Below are 23,141 nucleotides of genomic sequence, written 5' to 3'. Positions count from 1 at the left end.
GTCCCGTGGGCCTGAACTGGTTTGGGGGGGGGCGTCTGCGAAGGCTTGAAGAAATGTTATGATTTAAATCTTGAGTTAAGTCTTGGTGGTCCATGGCCACAAAAGGTATTTAAAGAAGATCCGTGGTGAAGAAAAGGTTGAGAACCGCGAATCTAGAACATTTCCGTCTTAATCTACTGTATTTCAGAATAAAGTACGACAGAACCAACCTGTGTTAAACTGGACCTATTTGTGCTGGGGGGGAAAAATCAGGAACTGTATTAAGCAGTTGGTCATCTCCAAAACGCAGCCAGTGTGGGTCACGGAATTAAATCCCGACAAATTTGCCATCGTTCGCTTTCTTGGGTTCAAAGAGAAATCTCTTCACGTTTGCACATATTGGACTCATTAAAGTCATAAAACATCCCAAAGGGCTTCATAGTTTTATGTTCTTTGGAATGTCGGTAGGTTCAAGCGTTAGAAAATGTCAAAGGCCTGAGTGAAAACTGCTGATTTTGACTTATCCTTCGAAAAAGGGAAGGAAAGGGGCAAATGGCTGTTGGTCAAGAAGATGACAATATTTCAGTTCTTTGGCTACAGCCAGATGTTCAGTCGACTATTTTTCTACTTGCGTTTTTACGTGCTTTCAAACTGCTAGGTTGGCAGAAGCTGGGACGAGTAACAGGCGCTCACTCTGCTACGCGGCACTCGGGATTCAACCCGCCAAACTGCTGACCATCTGATCGACAAGCTCAGCCACTGCGTCCCTACTCCTACATCTATTCTATTCCTATTTCTATTCCTACTTCTATTCCATTCCATTCCATTCTATTCTCTCTATTCTGAACCACCAAGACTCTAATCCAGCCTGCATAAACAAGGGTAGAAGACTGGAAAAGCTAAAGAAGAGGACGGTAAAATCTAGGGAAATGTCTCCGCACACATGGCAAACAGAAGAGCAGGGTCATACTGGAAGCATCTTCTGAGTGGACTAAGCCACTTCACTACACAAGGAGCTCAAATTATGATCCAGATGGATTCAGACGAGGGTAAGCCTTGGAAATGGCTCAATCAACAGTAGTTCTGTGGCTAAGCTTAGCTGATGCAACCCTAAATTCTCCATAAATTCTGCAGAGTTTACTTTGAGGTGATCTCTCTTAACTTAGCCATTTATTCAGGAGCATCTAAGAATATGTCCTCTCCCTTTTTCAGTTAGTTAGGTCACAACTTAATGTGAAGATCACGGCTTTTAAGAACGAGGAGCTTCTTCCAAGCCATTCCTTCAAGAAGTCATAGCAAGTCTTTGGTAGACACCAAACGTTACAATTCCAAAAATGCTAGGGAATTTCTAGAAGCCTGGCACTCTGACAATTGCCCATCAATAGACACGTAGACATAAACAGTATCTACGCCCTGTGCAAGAGACGAACAGCAAGCCAAAGAGGGAACAAAAAGACCAGAACATCTCCCTGCCAGCAATCAACACCCAGATGAGCATAGATTAACATCAAGATTAACATCAGACCGACAATCAAGAAGTAAACATACCCCAATCAAGGAACTGCCAACAGTACACAGCCTAACGAAGGATCACATAGGAGCCGTGACCAGGGGGGCTTTTGCCCAGGTTCGCCTGGTGCGCCAGTTGCGACCCTACCTGGACCGAGATGCCCTATGCACAGTCACTCATGCGCTCGTGACCTCCTGTTTAGACTACTGCAACGCTCTCTACATGGGGCTGCCCTTGAGGACCACTCAGAGGCTTCAGCTGGTGCAGAATGTGGCCGCGCAAGTTGTGATGGGGGTTCCCCGATACTCCCATGTAACACCTCTACTCCGCGAGCTGCATTGGCTTCCGGTTGCCCTCCGGGTGAGATTCAAGGTGCTGGTGATGACCTATAAAGCCCTAAATGGCGTGGGCCCGGATTATCTAAGGGAACACCTGCTGCCAGCGTCAATTTCCCATCGTCCTGTGCGCTCCCACAGGGAGGGCCTTCTCTGTGGGTGCGCCTGCCCTTTGGAACCAGCTGCCCGTGGAGCTTAGGACTGCCCCCGACCTTCGTTCATTTCGCCGGGACCTGAAGACCTGGCTCTTCGAGCTTTCTGGCCCAGGCTGAGAGTTTTAATTGGGGCTTTTATATTTCTTCAGGGATTTAATTTAATCTTTTTTAATGGTTTTTAATTTTTGTATTGTTGTTTTAAGTACCCTGTAAACCGCCCTGAGTCCTACGGGAAAGGGCGGTATATAAATTCAATAAAATTTAAATTCAATTCAATCCTAGCAAGCCAGTAGAATATAAACAGACAGAAAAACCCCAAGCCCTTCTAGCACTGACGATGTTACCTAGTTGGGTCATGAAAGGTCTGCAAGAAAACAACCCAGCTCAGAGAGCACCAAGGACGACCTCTTCCTCCTCCTCCTCCTCCTCCTCCTCCTCCTCCTCCTCGCAAACATTGCTGACACTCGATCACATGGTTTGACCAACAAGATTATCACTACTGAAAACCCAATCTCAAGAATAATACTTCCGAGAAGATTAGAGCTTTTACTCAAGGCAGAGTTTTAAAACAGCCAGCTGGAAAAGTGAGCAACATAATCATCCCCAGTCTAATTAGTCTGGGGACACAGTACATATGTTGCCTATTAAACTACAGATAAACAATTATATATCAAATGTTCTGGCTACATTTACCAGAAATTTGAAAGGAAAAAAAACACCATTTCTTCTATTTCTCAGTGAATTTTTTTTTAAAAAAACCCAGCCTTTGTGTATTACAACATCTGCCACTTTTTTTCCCTTGTCTTCTGCCAAATTTTAGTTGAGCGGTCAAACATATGGGACCTATAGAAAGGGTATTTTAGGAAGCTTGGATAACAAATGTTTTGACAGGCATACAGTCCTTGCTCTCCTAGCGGAGGTTGAAATAAATGTGGCATCTGCTTTCCGGCTCGCTTCAGCCCAGCAATTATATAAGTGAAGTCAACACAGCTACTGTATACAACACACAATCGGACAGAGATGAGGACTCGGTTTTGAACAGGGCTGGAGATCACGTGAAATGAAGTATGCTGGGACAGCTTCACGTCACACGCAAACCCAGCGAGGTTATGAAGCTTTCTCTCTGAAGAGAACCAAGAAAATTGAACCGTCTCAAGGTCCCTCCTTAATCAACTGGTATTTAGACGTTATCATCCAGGTGGGATCAGTGGAGAGAACTGGAATTCTTGCAGCTGTTTATGAAAAGTCAGCCCCAGAGAATTGCTTGTGAGGGCAGCAATGTTAAGAATGGAAGGCAGAGAGACTTCCGTGAAACCGAAGGATGTAATGTGGTGTCCTTGGCGCTCTCCGACCTTGGTGGCTTCCTTGCAGATTGAGGAGGTTACCTAGTTGGGTAATGAAACGTCTGCAGGAAAACCACCCAGCTCAGAGAGCGCCAAGGATGACTCCTTCCCCCACCTCTGTTTTTCTTGCAGACGTTTCATTACCAAACTATGTAACATCATCAGAGCTAGCAGGGAGTGAGGTTTGCTCTCTCTACTAGCACTTTCCACTCTCTTCTAGCACTGAGGATGTTACCTAGTTGGGTAATGGAACGTCTGCAGGAAAACCACCAAGCTTAGAGAGCGCTAAGGACCCCACCGTTCAACTATAAATATTCTCTTCCATCAGAATATAATGTGCTAGGATATGAGTGAACCTCTGTTGTTCTTTTTTTAAAGAAACCCAGAACCTAACAAACTGGAGCCTAAGGGTTCTTCTTTACGAAGAGCAGCATCTTGTGTTAAAAGGGCACTTACCTCTGGCTGTATAGCTTTAAATACTGGCATATCCATCAGCGTAATCTGACTCTGTGACAAAAATGAAAGGAAGAACAATTATACACTTTGGGGGGGGAAAAAACTGAAGACTGGCAAGTCCATTCTGGTATCTAAATTCATAGCCTGTTGTGATGCACCGAATAAGGAACTTGAGTTGACACCAATTGGCAAGAGGGCACATTTTGATTTTCCTCACCTATCCTCAAATGCAGCTGACAATGTCCTTTATTTACGGCTGCCTAGGAGGCAAAGGGCATGCCAAATTACTTAATTTAGGAATTATTACAATATTTTTGGAACTCTGTACAGGCAGTCCTCGACTCCCCTTGAGCAGGGGGCTGGACTAGAAGACCTCCAAGGTCCCTTTCATCTCTATTCTATTCTATTCTATTCTATTCTATTCTATTCTATTCTATTCTATTCTATTCTATTCTATTCTATTCTATTCTATTCTATTCTATTCTATTCTATTCTATTCTATTCTATTCTTAGGACCACAATTGAGCTCAAAGCTTCTGTTGCTAAGTGAGACGTTTATTAAGTGAGTTTTGCCCCATTTTTACAACCAGCTGCAGCGATTCCTTTAACCACTGAATGGGAACTTATTCTGGCCCTCATGGCTACTACTATTTGGTATACATCGAAAAGCGGCCGTTTTACTTACCGCAAACTCCTCTGGAGTTACTTTTAGCACGTCAAACACGACAGCATCGTAGCTTTTATGTGCATAATCTGAACTCCGTCCTTCCAGAGAATCAGAACTGCTACTGCCCTAGGAGGAGGAGGGGGAGAAAGAATCTCAACTCACTACCGGAGGTATCTGCGCTCGAAGGTTAGAAAATGGAGCTGGAGGTAATCCCGTAATCTGTTCTGTGCAATTTCTCTCCATGGCGGGAGAAGAAAATCCACAGAGTTGCTGACAAATTGTGTCCATTTTGCAGCTGTTCAGGCTTAAGGAGTTTGGTTGAAAATATCAGGGATAACATGATTATTTAAACGCTAACAATGCAAGATTTATTTACAACAGTACTATTAAATAAGGGCAGAAGAATTGGATGGTGCTATGTGCAAATCTAACTAGACGTATTTAAAAAGCAAGGTTGCAATCCTAGACAGGTTTACTAAGGAGAAGCTGTACTTTAAATATCAGATCTCCTAAAGATTGTACAGTGTTCAACCAGCCCAGAAACAACTTCTTCTTCTACTTCTAAATGTAGAAATGCATAAAAAAAATCCCAGCTATTTAAATGTATTGTCTGAAAAATCACACAGTGAAACGGATTGGAAAGAAATCATAACGGTGTGAATATGTATGCAGAATAATTCTGTCCTGTTTTGAAACCAAGATATTCAAAACTGATGTTCAAACCAGACCCAGCCTGCAGTCCTAGGAACTTTATCTTTGAACTGCTGGTGTGCAACAGCATCTATTTTTGAACAAACATGTGAAGAATTTCTCTGTCTTGAGAAAATGAGCCCAGTAAATTATTTCCATCTGCAAGACATTAGATGTTAATTGCTATAACTTGAGTGTGTAAAGACAACCAGTAGAAATTTCCTAACCTAATTTGTGGCCTAAAAGACTGGACACCATATGACCTTAACTATCAGGAGGAGGAGGAGGAGGAGGAGAAAGAGAAGGAGGAAGAAGAAACCAACATATTTTACAAGACTTACAAATTTGCATAGATCAGGCATGTCAAACTCGCAACGTCACGCAATGTATCGTTACTTTTTCCCCATTGCCAGCAATGGGGAGGGCGCGGTTTCGTCGTGATGCATCCGGCCCGCGGGCCGGCAGTTTGACATGCCTGGCATAGATGAAACAAACCATGACCATGATCATAATCATAATATGAAAAAGAATTTTCCTTAAAATCCTTTCCGCTCTTAAACGTTTAAGAAACGATCAGCAAGCAGTATGTGTAAATGTGTTGATTAAATAAATGTTTGTTTTAATTCCCACAGTGCTACCCATGAAAGGGATCAAGCTGCCCAGATGAGGAACATGCCTTCCTCCATGAAGTCAGCTCCTGAGAACCACCACAGAATTCCCTCCAACCCCCCCCCCGCCCGCAACATCTGGAATTGTTTCATAGCTGTGTGGTTCTGTTAGTTAGCTAATCTGAAAAGTGTTTGCAATTTGGCCTTTAAATCTGTCACCGAAAAAGCCTTTTTGACAGGACATGAGAAGGCAGGAAATCCTGTCTTCGTCCTTGGATAGATCCTGTTCACTTAGGAGGAAATATTCTAAGTACATGAGAAAAATCTATTCTTCATTGCAGAAGACATTAAATAGTGAACTTTCAAGGAAACTGTTACAGAGGATCTGACCCATCACTTCAGGAACACGGCTGGGATCCGGCTAAATCAGGAGGTTAAATTCTTCTAGTCCCTAATTTTTATTTTAGTGAAAACACGTCTTCTCAACTTTAAGGAATTGTAACTATGGGGTCCTTGGTGCTCTCTGAGCTTCTTGCAGACATTTCATTACCAAACTAGGTAACATCATCAGTGTAGTAGGCACTTTGCACTCCTTACCAGCACTGACCTAGGTTGGTAATGACATGTCTGCAATAAATCCACCAAGCTCAGAGAGCATCAAGGACCACACACTCCTTTGCCAGGGCAAGAAAAACGAGATGTTTCCCACCCAAATCTGTGACTGGCCTATTAAAGACCGTTTTAAGTTTACAAATGGAATCGTTGCATGGATAGCACTGCTTCTTACATCCGCTGAGGAAATTAAATAGTTAGACCGTCTGCTAGAGATGCCCAGCTAAACTATGGTTTGTTTCGAGTCGGAATGGAAACGGTACCTCTGGAGTGGGGGAGGTCACGGTCAGGTTGGCCATGAGGCCATTCCATTTATACATTCTCTTCTCGGAATACAAGAGCTTCAGTTCAGCCACCACTGCTGATGTTATAGGTTGAAGGGAGAACTGCTGCAAGGATGAGAAGAAGTTGGCTTTAGAAAGTCCACCCATCGGACGATAACAATAATTACGGAGGAGGGAGCAAACAGTTGCGAATTTGGGGAGGAGGAGATGAAGGGGAGGAGGAAGGTTGGGGATCTGCGTATTGATGAGATGGTGGAGACATAGGAAGGCAAGTTGGAGCTGGCTTAGCGGAAGGATGGAAAAACTTAAAATATGGATTTTCTATCACCGCTTTACTAAGTATTCCTTTGGCTCCCGGATGTCTGCTTTTTTTTCCCCTTTTCATTTTTGGTGCAGGAGGGCTCACAAATAGGGCATCCCATGAACGCCAAAGAAAATTCCATATGCAGCCTTGTAGCTTCCAAAGATAAAATTAACCCAGGAAGTACAAAGGGGACTTAATGACTGCACCAGTTTGCACAAGAACAAACAAAATTTTCCCCAGCGTTCGGCAGAAAGCTTTTTAAAAGGCTCAACTCCTGGAGAGTCGCAAGGATATCCACCTTATCTGTCACGCAAGCTTCAAAATTGGTATTGTTTGAAAAACGGCCTTCTCTGGATTGTTGGGATAAGCCTTCTTTGAAAAACGCCCCGATAAAGCAATTGTTTTCAGGGCAGGATCCTATACGCAGAGAAACCTTGACGAGATACCAGATTAAACCAGTCTTTCTCTTAAAAAAAAATAAACAAAAATCTGGGGGTAAAAGAAAATGTCGACATAACGCAAACCTTGTCTCTTTTCTTTCTTCTTTAAAGAAGTTTATTCAAACAGACACCTTGCCAAATAATTACCAGAATTTTGCAAGAGTGCCTGCTTAGCTATATCTATCAGTTCCCCCGGGGTTTGCATTAACTTTTGGTCAGTCCCAGAGAATAATAATGATAATGATAGAGTTGGAAGGGACCTTGGAGGTCTTCTAGTCCAACCCCCTGCTCAGACAGGTAACCCTATACCATTTCAGACAAATAGTATAGAAGACTCGTAGCAACTAAGATTGGATGTTCAGATAGATAGATAGATAGATAGATAGATAGATAGATAGATAGATAGATAGATAGATAGATAGATAGATAGATAGATAGACAGACAGACAGACAGACAGACAGACAGGCAGATATTGATATTGATATACAATATGAAGGATTTTTGGAAGCGTGACTAAGGATAGAGTATTTGAGACATACATTTTCCATTTCTTGACACAGTCAATCAATTCCAATCTGTTTTTACAAATCCTTGCCGTATTTTACAAGATTAATACAAAGTACCAGTGTTCCTAGAATCATAACCTATTCAGCAGTGCCATCTAGTGAATAGAAAATGCAAAAAATACCAGAACTCAAAATCATTTCATGAACTTGACCGTTCGTATCATCCCTGCCCCACTGAATCCACTCTCTGAGAAATATTGTGACATTTCAACGATGTGTAAAACAGAAAACATGAATGTAACACACCCTATTCTCCAAGGTCAAACACTGGGAGCAAAATTTTAATTGTCTTTTCTGACAAAGAAAGGTCATTAATAATGACCCACAGAAGAATGAAATTTGAAAATATCCTTCCTTTTTCTATGCTGCGAAGGATCTCCGTCTGTAGATTTTTCTAAAGTAATTAATGTAAAAATATAGATCCCCATATGAAAAGGTACACATTATTCAAATATTTCAGATATTGATATAGGTAAGTGCTTGCACTTGAGACCACAGTGGAGCCCAAAGCTTCCACTGCTAAGCAAGACAATTGTTAAGTAAGTTGTTGTTGTAACTTTGAACAGTCACCAAACCATAAGTAGTAAGTTGTCTGTCAAGGACTGTTTCTTTATTTCAGGAAGATTCCAATCCTTCCCTATATGATTTTGTTACACATTCATAAATCTTTCCTGCTTCCGTTCATGACAAATCAAACTTACCCATAATGAATTTTCCTTCTCAGTTTTAAGTACGGGCAATTAAACGCCAGCGAGACATTGCAGCACATCTTTCAGAAGTGGCTTTTCTGAAAAAGACAATTAAGATGCAACACAGAGCTGTCATTTTTCTCTTGCTTAGATTGCAAAGGCAGAAGAACAGCCGTTCGCAGCAAAGTTGAAAGAGTTTTTCATAAGTTCCAGCTTTATGATAATAAATTATTATTCTATTCTATTCTATTCTATTCTATTCTATTCTATTCTATTCTATTCTACTCTACTCTACTCTACTCTACTCTTGTTGTTTCTATGTACAGTGAGAGCTTCTGCAACGGAGACAAATTCCTTGTGTGTCCAATCACACTTGGCCAATAAAGAATTTCTATTCTGTTCTCTTTGGGTTGTAGGAAGAAATCAGTAACAACACTTGGCCTGAAGCACAGATTTATTAAGTAAATTCAAGATACAAAATTAACATAACTGATTATTGCTGAACCTCAGTCTTTAATAAATCACTTGCAGTGAAAATTTTGCTGTCTACTGGCACTAGAAGAAGAAAACGACTTAGAAGGTTTTTTTTTCTTTCTTCCCCTGAATATCTGGGATAACAAGACTACTATATCGGATTTTTGGAGACAGGCAGCCAGCTATAAATGGCACTGAAAAGACAACAACATCCATTGTGAGTTGCCTAGAGGACAGATATCTGTTTGTCCCTAAAATACTCTGTAAACCATTGTACGCGCCATCAACTATTGTGTGCATGGCTTGTGTGTGTTTTTTTAAAAACTGGCTCTTTAAAAAAAATCAGACGTATTTGTAGAAAGAACATGGCGCCTATAATATTTCTTATACATCTGAGCAAAGTGACACCCTACAAAGAGCTTATCTATCATATACATCTAACATCACAAGCCAATCTCTGGTGGAATTCAAATCACTTCCTTCTTAATTCTCAGAGGCAGACCGAATAATATTCACTTCAGTGGGGGAGGGGGAAAAAAGTTGCCAAGTCTCCGAGTTTTGAACTCGGGACCACGGGGATGCTGCGACAGTTGTAAGTGTGCCGTTGTAACTTTGAGCGTTCACTAAACGAACTTTTGTAAGTAGAGGACTGCCTGTATTAATTGAAGGCCGCTAACTCTCACTCCTCTAGAACCAAGACATGAAAACATACGCACGTACTCACACACTTCGAACCGCTACGCCCTGGACCCGCGCAACTATCTACGAAATTCTTTGAAGGTCTTGTGTAATCGGCTTTTTGCTCCAAACTTTGTGTGTACAAGGAGTTTTACGCTTGTTTACGTCTTACGGAATCAACACCAGAGACGCTCTTTCAAAATTCCTCCACTTGTTTTCAGAATTTAGAGACAAAACAGATTATTGTCCCTCTCAGGGGATATGCCCATGCCTTATTTTCACCACCACCCCCTTTTCCAAATATATCCCAAAGCTAGAAGATGAACTGCATCTTTTTCAGCTTCTTAGCAGCCACGTAGAAAAATTGATTTAAACGACGTGCCTTTTATTTATTTGCTTTTAATTTGAAGCCGAGTGCGCAAACCATAAAGGCGGTTGATTATTAAGCTGAGTTAACTTTTCCCTCGATCCATCGGTTTCCTGGAAACTGAATTTATGAGAAGCGTGCGAACAGTTTGCGCCTGTTACTGGGTATTAAGACTCTTCTGCTCTGTTTTTAAAATGGATTCAGTGACAAGAAGTCAGTCACATTTAATGGATGCTTTTGAGCTTTGGAATTAAAGAAAAGAGGCATCTTTTTTTCTTTAACTGCGCTATTCTTTAATTTGGACTTACATGAGCATACAAGGAACGGATACAGGAATTGGGTATGTCCAGTCTAATGAAAAGAAGGACTAGGGGAGATATGATAGCAGTCTTTCAATATTTGAGGGGCTCCTACAAAGAAAGGGGTGGTGGTCAACCTATTTTCCAAAGCAGCAAAAGGCAAGACAAGAAACAACAGATGGAAACTAATTAATGAGAGAAGCAACCTAGAACTAAGGAGAAATTTCCTGAAAGTGAGAACAATTAACCAGTGGAACAACCTGCCTCCAGAAGTTGCGAATGCTCCAACACTGGAAGTTTTTAAGAAGAGATTGGATAGCCATTTGTCTGAAACGCTATAGGGTTTCCTGCCTGAGCAGGGGGTTGGACTAGATGACCTCCAAGGTCCCTTCCCACTCTGGTATTCTATGTTCTAATTGAAGGACGAGCCTTTCTGAAACAGTTCAAAGTCACACACATAGAAACGAAGTACCCATCCTTTTAAATTAATTCTACAGCACATTAATTAAAGACTCGCTTCATAGGGAATCAAACTGTTGCTACACCTGGTCTAGGTTTTCCCACCTTAGAACCGCCTAACCCAATATCACCTGCAATAGGAGAGCATTTAACTAAATTTTCCAACCAAATTATTAATTTGCTATAAAAACCGGACGATAACCGGGATCAGATTTCCTGCCTTAATGTTCCCATCTCCTTGACTACTTGGTAAACAATTGATAATTTGCAAGTCAATCCTCACAATCATTAACTGCAGCAATCCAAGCCAGAAACACATTACCAACCATCTGTTTGTGAAGCTGCTGAACAGTCATAGGGGGGCAAAAAAAAAAAAAGCAATCCTGGTTGGAGATTTTTCTGAAAAAAAATAGAACATCAAGTTTGTTCCCTTAACACATTTTTAGCAAACCACATTGCAAGGTCTGTGCGAATAAACACGGAACGCACATTAATTTTTCGTCTCCCATTTATCAGTAAGAATGGAGCTGAGTTATTTACCAGACATTCCGCGAGAAAAATAACTATTCAGAATCCTGGGTGAATTCTTCACAATCTTCAGATCTGTTGGGAATAACGCTGAGGGATCAGCATATTTTATGGAAACCTGGGCTCTCAATGCCGGAATTAAATACCGACTGCTCTGAAAATCGAAAGAATCAATAGTTCGGCCCTGCGTGCTTTTGCTTGTTGTGACATCCCAATTGAGCAAGGCATAGTTACCGGAAACTATAGAAGTCTAAAACTCTTGGCAGAACCTCAATCGCCCATGACTTTTCTACTAATAGTAGTTACAAGCTGTTGCTACATCCATTGTTGTCATGGTCATTCAAAGCAGTCATTCATGGTAAACAAAGCGAGGCACACGGAAGTTGCTTTGAAGGAGACCATTAGCAAGAAAAGTTACAAAACCCGAATTAAGGCAAGAAAAATAACAATTACGAAAGGTTGTCTTCCTTCTTGAATCTTGGGAAGAGAGAGACAAGGTAAGGTGACTTTAAAACCATTTGTTCATATATTTATTTCAATGGGAACCTAGCCCCGCTCTCAACTTGTGGCCAACAGGAACAGGAAGAATAAACACGACAAAATAACCATGACATAAAAATTAGTCAGTTATGTACTTTGTTTCTCAATGTTTATAAAGGAGAATTAGCTTTTCTAACAGCCCGATATCACCTATTTTCTGAAAGGTTCCTTGATTTGATGGCTGATCTTTATAGCCCACTCGACAAGTCCTTCTCACTTGAAGGAATATGCCAATATAGATTTAGCAAAGCCAATCTAAATAAAGTCCTGTATCTTATCTAGTCTTGTTAAGGCCTCCAAAGTTTGTTTGTCTTCTCAGTGTCTGGAAGATCCATCTGCCCAACATTTTTCACTTGTCTGGCTGTCTTCCTTTTCACGTGCTTAGAAACTGTTCTTATGATGCTACTACCGTCAGTAAACTTTATAATTTGCCTGACAAAAGAAGCATGTCAGCTTTGGGAAAGACGGTGGCCATTGGCAAGTACTTTTATGGATTTCTCATTAAAAAACAAAAAAACAAAAAAACAAAATGTTGTTTCCTTAGCAGGCTTAATTAAAGCCTAATTCCCTTTCATATATCACTGATGATGTTCCCTAGTTGGGTAATGAAACTTCCGCAAAAAAACCCCCAAAATTTCATAGAGGGCTAGAAAAACTCCAAGAAATGTAAACGAAAATGTATTCCTTCGTTGCCCATTGTTTCAATTAGTTTTTGAGACTTCCAGAGAGTAACACACAACGGGCAGCTATACAAAATATTTTAAATACATATATACACATTCATATGCCGGAAAGGTAACAAAAAAAGATCCCTAAAAACCAACCTCTGGTTCTCCTCATTCTTGGCTGCTTACTATAGCAACCCCAATCCTTAAAAAAATTAAAAACCTTATTTCAGAATGTTGCTGTTTTCCAGGAACATGGAAGCAAGGCAGGAATTTCTCCAGATGCCCAAAGTCCAGCTGAAGCAAAAATTTTGGGTAACAGAAGACAGCATAGCTAAACTACTGATGGTCGGTGCCAAGATCGTGGAGACAGTCACTCAGACGGACCATTATTATGACACGGCTTCGGATGATCTAGCAATGGCCGGATTATGGCTAAGTCAAAGGGACCAAGAATGGTTTCTCATAGTAGAATCTCAGAAGGAAGGAAGCCAAGAAAAGCTTGAGGAGCAAAGTCAGGGAGATGCCGCCAATCCAGTCCCTGAACCACGGGAACCTTTATGCCAGAAGATGACCAACGTTGTCCAGCGGGACACTTCTGATGTCTGTAGGGAGCTCTTCAAATCAGATCCAAAAGAGCTGGAATCTCTCCCCAGTCACCAGGATCAACAGCTCGACGGGAAGACAGCAGATTCAGAATCTGAAGGTCCAAATTCTAGTTCTGCCTTCACAGAGCTGGTGGGCAAGAGTGAGATCACGGCCTACCTGGAGGCCCATCTTCGCCTAGATTTGCAAACCGAGGAACGAGAAAACGCAACTATGGAATTTTTCCTGCAGAAGGCCGGCGTCGAACATTACGCCAGCAATCGCCTAATTAATCAAGCCACATATCTATTGTCCGATAGGTATACTATCATCGTCCAAAGGGAAGAGAGCTGTTTGAGGGCATCTGTAACGGTGTTGTTAGAGGTGGATGTTTTTAACATTTGCAGAGGTTGGGAAGAGATCGAAAAACTGGCAGCTTACCTGGGCTTCGAACGCCAAGGAAGTCAGAGCGAGCGAGAATTTATGACGTAGCGAGCCAGCCAAATTAAAAAAAAAAGAAAGCAATTGCTTTCACAATGGCTTTCTGAGGAATTATTAAGGCCGGGGTAATAAGATGGGGTTGATGTATGGCATTTTCCCCTGTAAAAATGCAACCTCAGGCCCGCCAGTCGCAGCTTGAAAAATAGAGATTTATGACAACAGCCCGTGTCAGCAGCTCTCTATGAATAGCACAGTGGGAGCAGCTGCAAAGAAAGGGCAGTCCTTCTGAGCCATGAGTAGTTTCTCCTTTTCCGAGCTGCACAGGTGCCCGAATAATGGTTTACTTGCGTAAAGGTTTCAAATAATCCTCTCTAATCTTCCTATTTAGTCGAGCCGAACTGAATCGCCTGATCTGCAGACATCTGGCGGGTTGTTGTTTTTTTGGGTAACCAGGGCTGTGAAAATGTTACACTCGGTGCCTTTCAGTTTATTATTCCATTTACCCTATTTTTAACTTTCAGGGGAAGATTGAGGCACCCTTCACAGATAGTCCTCGCGATCGTTCAAAGTTACGACGGCACTGGGGGAAAAAGGGGCTTGTCACTGTTTTTCACGCTTATGGCCTCTGCGGCATTCCGACGCTCATGTGATCAAAGTTCAGATGCTTGGCCACTGGTTCATACTTATGACCGTTGCTGTGTCCCGGGGTCATGTGATTCCAGGTGTGGCCTTCTTTGATTTCTCACCCCCAAGGTCATCCATTGGTGACCGGGTACCAAAAACCCAGGCGGGCTCAGTCACCAATTTCAGCAAAGTATGTCTGGATCTGTATAACCCATTCTTTGTGTATTTTGCGGCTGATTTAACGGCAGCGGCAAAGCTCACGTGTGTAGTAACGTACGGCCATAAATGACAATTAATTTACATTTATATTACCCAAAGGGATAGCACCATCTATCTAACTACTCTGAATGGCTGCATTTGAAGTATTGATCCCATAAGGAAGAGCCTATATGATCAATATCTCCTTTTATTATTATAGCGCTAGCTAGGGTAACACCCGGAGCTCTGAGAATGTCAATAGTAAAGAAGGGGAAGAGTGGAAACCACCACCGTTTGCAGTCCAGATAGTCCTCGACTTAGCAAAAGGGGATCACGTGACACCCCCCCAGGACACCGCAACCGACATAAGTACATGCCAGTTGCCAAACGTCCAAATTTTGATAACGTAACCGGGAGGATGCCGGAACAGTCGTAAGTGTGAAAAAAAAGCTCTCAAGTGCCATTGTAACTTTGAACGGTTGCTAAATGAACTGTCGTAAGTCGGGGACTACCTGTACATTGTTTAACTTAACAAGCTCCCCGCAAAAGAAATAAGACTGCTGTCGTACAGAGCTTTCCTACATTCTGGTTCTAAACACAACTAAACAACTCTCCTCAATTCCACTGGAATTTTCCAATGAGTAGATTTCTGTCGATTTAAAGCCAGTTTTGACTCACAGCAGTCCCGACTCTATCTGAGAAAAACTTAAGCGAAATCCCTTGGTGATTTCCAAGTAAACGAACTCAGCTGCAAGGGAGATTATCTCAAATTTCAGCCTTACGGATATTTGCTTACAAAACGACAGATTTCACAGTTCTAGGATCCATTGTATTTTAGGCGCTCCTTTACACGAGATAACATTTGCCCGTTGCAAAATTTATCGTGCTATAACATGTTGTTTTATTTGCTCGCTCTGCAGACCGTGAACCTCCCCGGATAGTACTCATATTTCACAATATAGAATATTTGCAACAGGGAGCCATCTACGCATAATTAGCCTTTCATGTGCTCAATTCTTCAGAACCAAATACAAAGTGTATAATGGCACAATCACTCTGTAATATGAGTGATGGTTACTCATCGTTTTGTTTTGATGTTAGACATTACCCTGAAAGCACAAATGTGGGACCTTTTCTCCCCCCCCCCCCCGCCTCCCAATCAGACTCAAACCAAGTAACTTATCTTCAACATGGCAGGCAATTTATTTCACAAATCACAGTCGTGCCAGTATTAAATTTACAGCTCCAATGCCTCTAGTTAGCACTCTCTATATTCAAAGACAGATAATCTTGACGTCATTCCACTGCCTCACAACAGGAAGAGTACACAAAACAAAATGCAGGCAAAAATCTACAATGTTCAGCTTCCCCACCTTGTTTTAGCACCCTTGCATTCACAACTATTAATTCATAATGATATTCATATTCATAAAATATCCCCATTTATAAAATAGGTGCCTTGTCAACAAACATCAACCATTCTTTCACATATCAAAGCCTACTAGTATATATACATTTTCTTCCTCCCTCCCTCCCTCCCTCCCTCCCTCCCTCTCCTTCCTTCCTTCCTTCCTTCCTTCCTTCCTTTCTTCCTTCCTTCCTTCTTCCCTCCCTCCCTCCCTCTCTTCCTCCCATCTCAGGAGAAAATATATATTCATGCATAGACACATTTCAAAATGCTGGTTGTGATTATTTGAAGCTCTGCAGTGTAACTCCTACTGATGCTATTTTAGGCAGCGACCCTCCACTGCAAACTGCTAAGCATTCAACTTAAAAAACACGCAATTGACAAAACCCTAAATTAAAGGCTCCCTTCAAAAACTGTACTTAGGTAGCCTTTCTTGTAAGCAAGCACTGGAACGAAATGTGTTATCACACCCTGCCTCCCATTGCTTTTTGTTTTATTATTATTATTTGAAATATAAAACTATTGTCCTGAACCGATTCCAGATGCTTTGCGATAAATAAGGTAAAAGAAGTGTTATTTGGATGAGTCGAATTCAGGATGTTCTGAATTCGAATTCTAGCACGCTGGAAAGTGCATCTTCCATCACAGATTCATCCAGTTGGGTCTCTTAAGAATGAACACAACTGAAGCTCTGCCAGAGTTTCTTCTTTTCAAACCTGCAGTCGACAGACACACAAACATGCAAACCGTCCAATACTGTTAAATTCCAGCCATTAGAGCCATTACCAGCCTACCGCTGCACATTCAATAAAATTCGAATTATTTCTGTTGCCTTAAGGAAACACATCAAAAGGTTCAATGCTTTAAAGTGATCTGGGGAGTAGCCCTTGGCTTATGGCCATCACTGGGATCAGAAGCCCTGCTGTTAAACAGGGCAAATGCGAAGCGAGTGGGGCCCAATTTTACAACCCTCTTGCCATGGCCGTTAAGGGAGTCACTGCGGTTGTTAAGCGGACAATGTGGTTGTTCAGCAAATCCAACTTCCTCCATTGAAATTGGATGGGAAGGTTGCAAATGGGGATCATGAGACACCCTGGGATGGTACAACTGTTACAAATCCATGCAAGTTGCCAAGTGCCCAGACTTTGATCAGGTGACCATGGGACGCTACGGGGGTTGTTAAGTTGTGAGGACCGGTTTTAAATCACATTTTTCAGCGCCGTTACTAAAGGAACGTTGTAAGTCAAGGGCAATCTATGTGCACAAAATTAATCGCAGAACAACAGTACAAGTTGAAGCAGCTAGATCTACTGTTTCCAAATGCTCCTCTTAATCAATCAATCAATCAATCAATCAATCAACTGGAACAAATTTGGAAGGGACCGTGGAGGTCTTCTAGTCCAGCCCCCTGCTCAAGCAGAAGACCCTAAACCATTTCAGAACAAATAGCTGTCCCATCTCTCCTTAAACACCTCCAGTGATAAGAGCCCCCACAATTTCTGGTGGCAAGTCGTTCCACTGATTAATTGTTCTCACTGTCAGGAAATTCCTCCTTAGTTCTAGGTTGCTTCTCTCCTTAACTGGTTTCCATCCGTTGTTTCTTGTTCTACCTTCAGGTGCTTTGGAGAATAATTTGACCCCCTCGTCTTTGTGACAGCCCCTCAAATATTGGAATATTGCTATCATGTTCCCCCTGCATTCCCAAATCCTGCAGCCGTTCTTCATATGTTTTAGTCTCCAGGCCTTTAATCATCTTAGTTGCTCTTCTCTGCACTTTTTCCAAAGTCTCAACATCTTTTTTTTATAATGTGGTGTCCAAAACTGGATGCAGGATTCCAGGTTGGGTCTTACCAAGGCTTTATAAAGCGGTACTAATACTTCACGTGACTTTGATTCTAGGCCTCCGTTAAGAATATGCCGCTAATCAACATACACATTTTTCACTCTTGAAAGGGGAATAAAAATGTAAGTACAACAGCAGAGATCTCCTATGCGCTAGTCTAAACAAAGAATTCAAGCTGACACTTTAAAAGGTTGCCGGTCCCCCTAACAAATATCTTGTGTTTTTGTTTCCTAGGCTTGTCTCTAGATTGTTCCCAAACTTCTTGAAAACAATAGCTGAAACACAGTATTGCTATTAGTCACCGGAATGATACAAAAGTTAAGGTATCACAGTCAAGATGACTGACTGGCAAACATTGTGCAGAAATAACAATCCTGCACTCTGCAGAGTCATGTTAGAAAACAAATAGGAAAATGCAAATCCATGCATCCGGTGCATAAAACAGATGCAAACTGACTTGATGCTCTTTCTATAGCCATGAATGTAGAAAAAGATAACAAATAATGGGGTTTTCCCCCCCCACACACAGAGATGGAGTTAAAGGACACCTAAGGAAGCGTATAACAAGCAATTTAAGCTTTAAAGTTCCCAGGAGGCAAATGGGCTCATTGGGATGGACAGGGAACGAGGTGCGGCCTAGATCATATATTATGATCTAATCTGTTTACCTGTAACATATCTACTTGTATTCCGCCTTTATTGTTTTTACAAATAACTCAAGGCAGGGAACATATCCAATACACCTTCCTCTTCCTGTTTTCCTCACAACAACCCTGTGAGGTGGGCCGGGCTGAGACAAACTCATCCAGCTGGCTGTCATACTTAAGGCGGGACTAGAACGCCCAACCTCTGGGCGATTGGCCCAAAGTCACCCAGTCAGCTGTCATGTCTAAAGCAGAACTAAAACCGGTGACCATCTGACAAACAAAATCAATGGGGGAACCATTTATTCATTTAACAACCGTGTTACTAACGTAAGAAGTGCAGTGATTCACTTAAAAAGTGTGGCCAGAAAAGGTTGTAAAATGGGGCAACGTTCACATAGCACATGCCTCACTTAGCAACATGAATTTTGGGCTAGACAGTGCGCATAAGCCGAGGATTTCCTGTATAGCTGCACACGTTGACAAGTCGGAAAGACTAATTGGAGATATTTGAAGCACGTGCCACAAACCTTGCTTGTGTGTATAATAGTGCTACATGCACAGGGGCAGCACCCATAAAAGAGAACAGCAAACAATTCACCACACAAGTCTATAAAAGTCTGCACCACATCACACACACAAATACACAATACCACCTATAAAAGCAGTGCCTGGTATTGACAAACCAGAATTGCTAATTAGGAAAAAAGATGTGTGCTACGAAGCTTTCCTGCATCTATTACAGAGTTCTATATATAGATGAGACACACACAATACAGAAAGGCACAAAAGCAGCTGTAACATGTGTGTTATCAACATTGCATCCACACGTGAATATATAATAGCAGATGTGAAGGCCACATTTGATGTTGAGAAGCCAGAAACTCTTATGGGAGATATAGACTTATATAGTTTATAGAGAAATAATAAATAATAAATAATAATAATAATAATAATAATAATAATAATAATAATAATAATAATAATAATAATAATAATAATAATAATAATAATATTGGGAAACTGTGCCGCAGTGCTTGCTTGTATGTATTATATTGTTCTATGCAGCCACAGTCTCTTGTACGAAATGGGCAGCCATGTAAATCACCAAAATAAATAAATAAAACAGGGCATACAAAAGCCACATGCGATATTAACAATCTAGAAAGGCTTCTTTATTAATAAAGGAAACGGGTGCTACATTTCTTGCTGGTCTATTTGATATTGGGGTTTGCAAAGATGCCAGACAGATATCCACAAAGCCAAGAGTCTTATACAAGGGCCCCAGCCACGCAAACTTTAAACAGAACTCTAGGTGGTATGCCTGGCAAATACTATACCAACACGTGTAAACATATGTACATGTATATGAATCCTTTGTAAATCATTGGACTCTAGACTATCTTGCTGCCTGGACAGATGAAACGAAGATAACAGAGGGAAAGAAAATAATCACATGAATACTTTTTGTGAACCACCCACTGGGATGAAATGGGGAGCTGCACAAATCAAACAAACACACCAACAAACAATGCCATTGTCTGGAGAAGCCCACCAAGAAGAGGGAGTTGCCAACATGCCTGACCTACCCAGACTTTCAACAGAAATCTCGAAAGTCTGCATTACAAACATTACACACGTGCAGACATAAATAGATCATCTGGCTGAGCCTCCCCACAGCCACTTGTAGGAAATAGATGGCTATATAAATCATAAACATAAGAAAGAAAGAAAGAAAGAAAGAAAGAAAGAAAGAAAGAAAGAAAGAAAGAAAGAAAGAAAGAAAGAAAGAAAGAAAGAAAGAAAGAAAGAAAGAAAGAAAGAAAGAAAGAAAGAAAGAAAGAGCCGGCATAGAGAGGCCACAGATGAAATTGACAGTGTCACTGTAAGTTTGAATGACTTGTTATAAGTCGAGGATTAGCTGTAAAGCAAGAATAACATTTATGGCTATTCAAGCCAACTAAACTCGTTTGGATGAGCGGGCTGGGGGGGGACCAATCAAAGCAAAGGAAACAGCACGACCACTTTCTACAGAAGCCCACCAACCCAAGTGAGCTAAACCAACACGCCTTGCCCGCCCAAACTTTAATTTGAAATCTACAAAGTCTGCGCTTGCAACTATTATACAACTATTATACAGGCACAAATCGAGAATCCAGAGTCACTTGTGTAAATGGGGCAGCTAGATGCATCACATTTAAAAAAAAAAAAATTAAAAAGTAATAATAATCCAAACGCTGCATAGAAAGGCCAGAGGTGAAATTGAGAACCCCAAGCGCTGCTTAGCAATAAAGCATATGATCTGGCTGCCTAGACAGATGCAGCACACGTAAAGGCCAAATAATATTCACAACACAATACCGAAATAAGAAAAACAGAAAGAATACAATCTAAACTTCTCTTCACCCCGGACCCCCTTTAAAAACCTTGTGTGGCCACGGACCACCAAGACTTGACTCAAGATTTCAAACACATTTCCTGGGGGATCCCCTGTGATGATATTGGGGCCCCCACCCGGGGTCGGTGGACCACAGGTTGAGAACCCCTGGAATATAGAATAACTGTAATAGGAATTAGGCCTGTTGTCAGCCACCCAGAGTCTCTTGGATGAGATGTGTGGCCAACCCAACCCAACCCAACCCAACCCAACCCAACCCAACCCAACGCCACACAACAGCAATCCAGAAGGTAGCCCACCAGTGACGCCCCCCGCCCTCCCCACACATACCCTCCCTCCCCCACCCAGAAGCCACTCTCCAAACATTGGGGAGGGGGGGAGTGTTCAAACCCACCAGGGGCGCCCTCCTCCAGGGAGGTGGGACGTCTTCCTCCCCCCCCTCCATCCCGGGGATGCCAAAGGGAAGGCAGAGCCACCCCGGGAGGGCAGCAGGGGAAGGGGATGTCCCGGGTGGGGGTGGGGGTTGCAAGAGAAGGCCGGGGGGGGGAGGAAGGACCGGGGCGAGCGGAGACAGACCTGCAGCGAAGACGCCTGCAAAAGCTGCGCGCAAACCAGGAAGGGGAGAGCGACGGCGAGCAACCGGGCGGGGTGGCTGGGGGGGGGGAAGAGGCTGCTCCGGGGAGGGGCAGGGCCGCGCGCGGGGATTGCCCCCTTCCCCACCTGTCAGTCAAGCGCGGGGCAGGAGGGAGGGAGGCAGGGAGGGAGGGGGAGGCGGCTCACCTGCCGGAGGGAGGGAGGTCGGGAGGGGCGGCCGGGGCAGGGAAGCCCCCTGCCCGCCCCCACCGGCGCGGGCCCCTCCCGGGAAGGACGGAGCCGGCTTCTCCGCCGCCGCCGCCGCCGCCCCCAGGCCGCCCGCGCTGCTCTCGGGAGGGGAGAATCGGCGGCGGCGGCGGCGAGGCTTTGAAGCGCCAGCTGCGCGGAGCGACAGCGCCGCCCCCCAGTCCCCGCGCGGGCTCGGCCGGCGCCGGCCAATGGCGGCGCGCGGGGGGCGGGCGGAGGCAAATGAGGCCCGAATGCGCAAGAGAGAAACCTTTGGCGGGGGAGGGGGGGAACGGAACGGAAGAGCGAGCGAGCGAGCGGCGGCCGTTGGCGCGGAGGGAGGGGGCGCGGAGGGAGGAAGGCGCGGACCCGCGCGCAAACACGCGCCACGCGGACAACACGCACACGCACACGCGCACCCCCGTGCAGTTTGCAGCAGCCAGGCTCGGGTGCACGGCTGCTGAGCCCCGGCTGGGGCGGGGGAGGGGGGGTGGGCAGGTGGGCAGCGGCTGGAGGGAGGGGCTGGGCGGATTGCGGGGCTGCTTGGGGCTCTGGTCCTCCGCGCAAGGTGGCTGGGGGGATGCCCAGGGTCTCCGGGAAGACGGGGAGCAGCGAGCCAGGGAGAGACGCTCTTGAGAGGTTGGTCGAATCAGAAGAGAAGATGGAATAGAATAGGAAAGAAATATGGAATAGAATAGAATAGAATAGAATAGAATAGAATAGAATAGAATAGAATAGAATAGAATTATGGAATAGAATAGAATAGAATAGAATAGAATAGAATAGAATAGAATAGAATTATGGAATAGAATAGAATAGAATAGAATAGAATAGAATAGAATAGAATAGAATAGAATAGAATAGAATAGAATTATGGAATAGAATAGAATAGAATAGAATAGAATAGAATAGAATAGAATAGAATAGAATTATGGAATAGAATAGAATAGAATAGAATAGAATTATGGAATAGAATAGAATAGAATAGAATAGAATAGAATAGAATAGAATTATGGAATAGAATAGAATAGAATAGAATAGAATAGAATAGAATAGAATAGAATAGAATAGAATTATGGAATAGAATAGAATAGAATTATGGAATGGAATAGAATAGAATAGAATAGAATTATGGAATGCAATAGAATAGAATTATGGAATAGAATAGAATAGAATAGAATAGAATAGAATTATGGAATAGAATAGAATAGAATAGAATAGAATAGAATAGAATAGAATAGAATAGAATAGAATAGAATAGAATAGAATAGAATTATGGAATAGAATAGAATAGAATAGAATAGAATAGAATAGAATAGAATTATGGAATAGAATAGAATAGAATTATGGAATGGAATAGAATAGAATAGAATAGAATTATGGAATGCAATAGAATAGAATTATGGAATAGAATAGAATAGAATAGAATAGAATAGAATAGAATAGAATAGAATTATGGAATAGAATAGAATAGAATTATGGAATAGAATAGAATAGAATAGAATAGAATTATGGAATAGAATAGAATAGAA

General features: G+C 42.5%; 1 protein-coding gene across 5 annotated transcripts in view; it reads right to left on the bottom strand.

Moving 5' to 3' along the window:
• The window catches only part of RALGPS1 (Ral GEF with PH domain and SH3 binding motif 1), a 90,994-nt gene extending 69,317 nt beyond the window's left edge, over positions 1-21,677 (bottom strand). For 2 of the 5 annotated variants that reach the window (XR_014028031.1, XM_081339946.1), the window contains exons 1-5: positions 21,571-21,677; positions 8,652-8,737; positions 6,619-6,744; positions 4,464-4,571; positions 3,779-3,829 (exon numbers count right to left, since the gene is read on the bottom strand). Coding sequence is in view for 4 of the 5 variants with exons in the window: in XM_081339946.1 (XP_081196072.1) it covers positions 3,779-3,829; positions 4,464-4,571; positions 6,619-6,675 (216 nt within the window). In the remaining variant the exon portion in view is untranslated. Of the gene's footprint in view, positions 1-3,778; positions 3,830-4,463; positions 4,572-6,618; positions 6,745-8,651; positions 8,738-11,242; positions 11,390-21,366; positions 21,389-21,570 lie in introns of those variants that run through there. The other 3 variants (XM_081339947.1, XM_081339948.1, XM_081339949.1) reach the window with 3 other exon arrangements.
• Positions 21,678-23,141: the final 1,464 nt, after the last annotated feature.

This window comes from Vipera berus (genome assembly GCF_964194415.1).
Source record: "Vipera berus genome assembly, chromosome: 15".
Taxonomy (NCBI): Eukaryota; Metazoa; Chordata; class Lepidosauria; order Squamata; family Viperidae; genus Vipera; species Vipera berus.
Note: the sequence above shows the minus strand (reverse complement) of the source record. Positions and strands in the feature narration are given on the sequence as shown.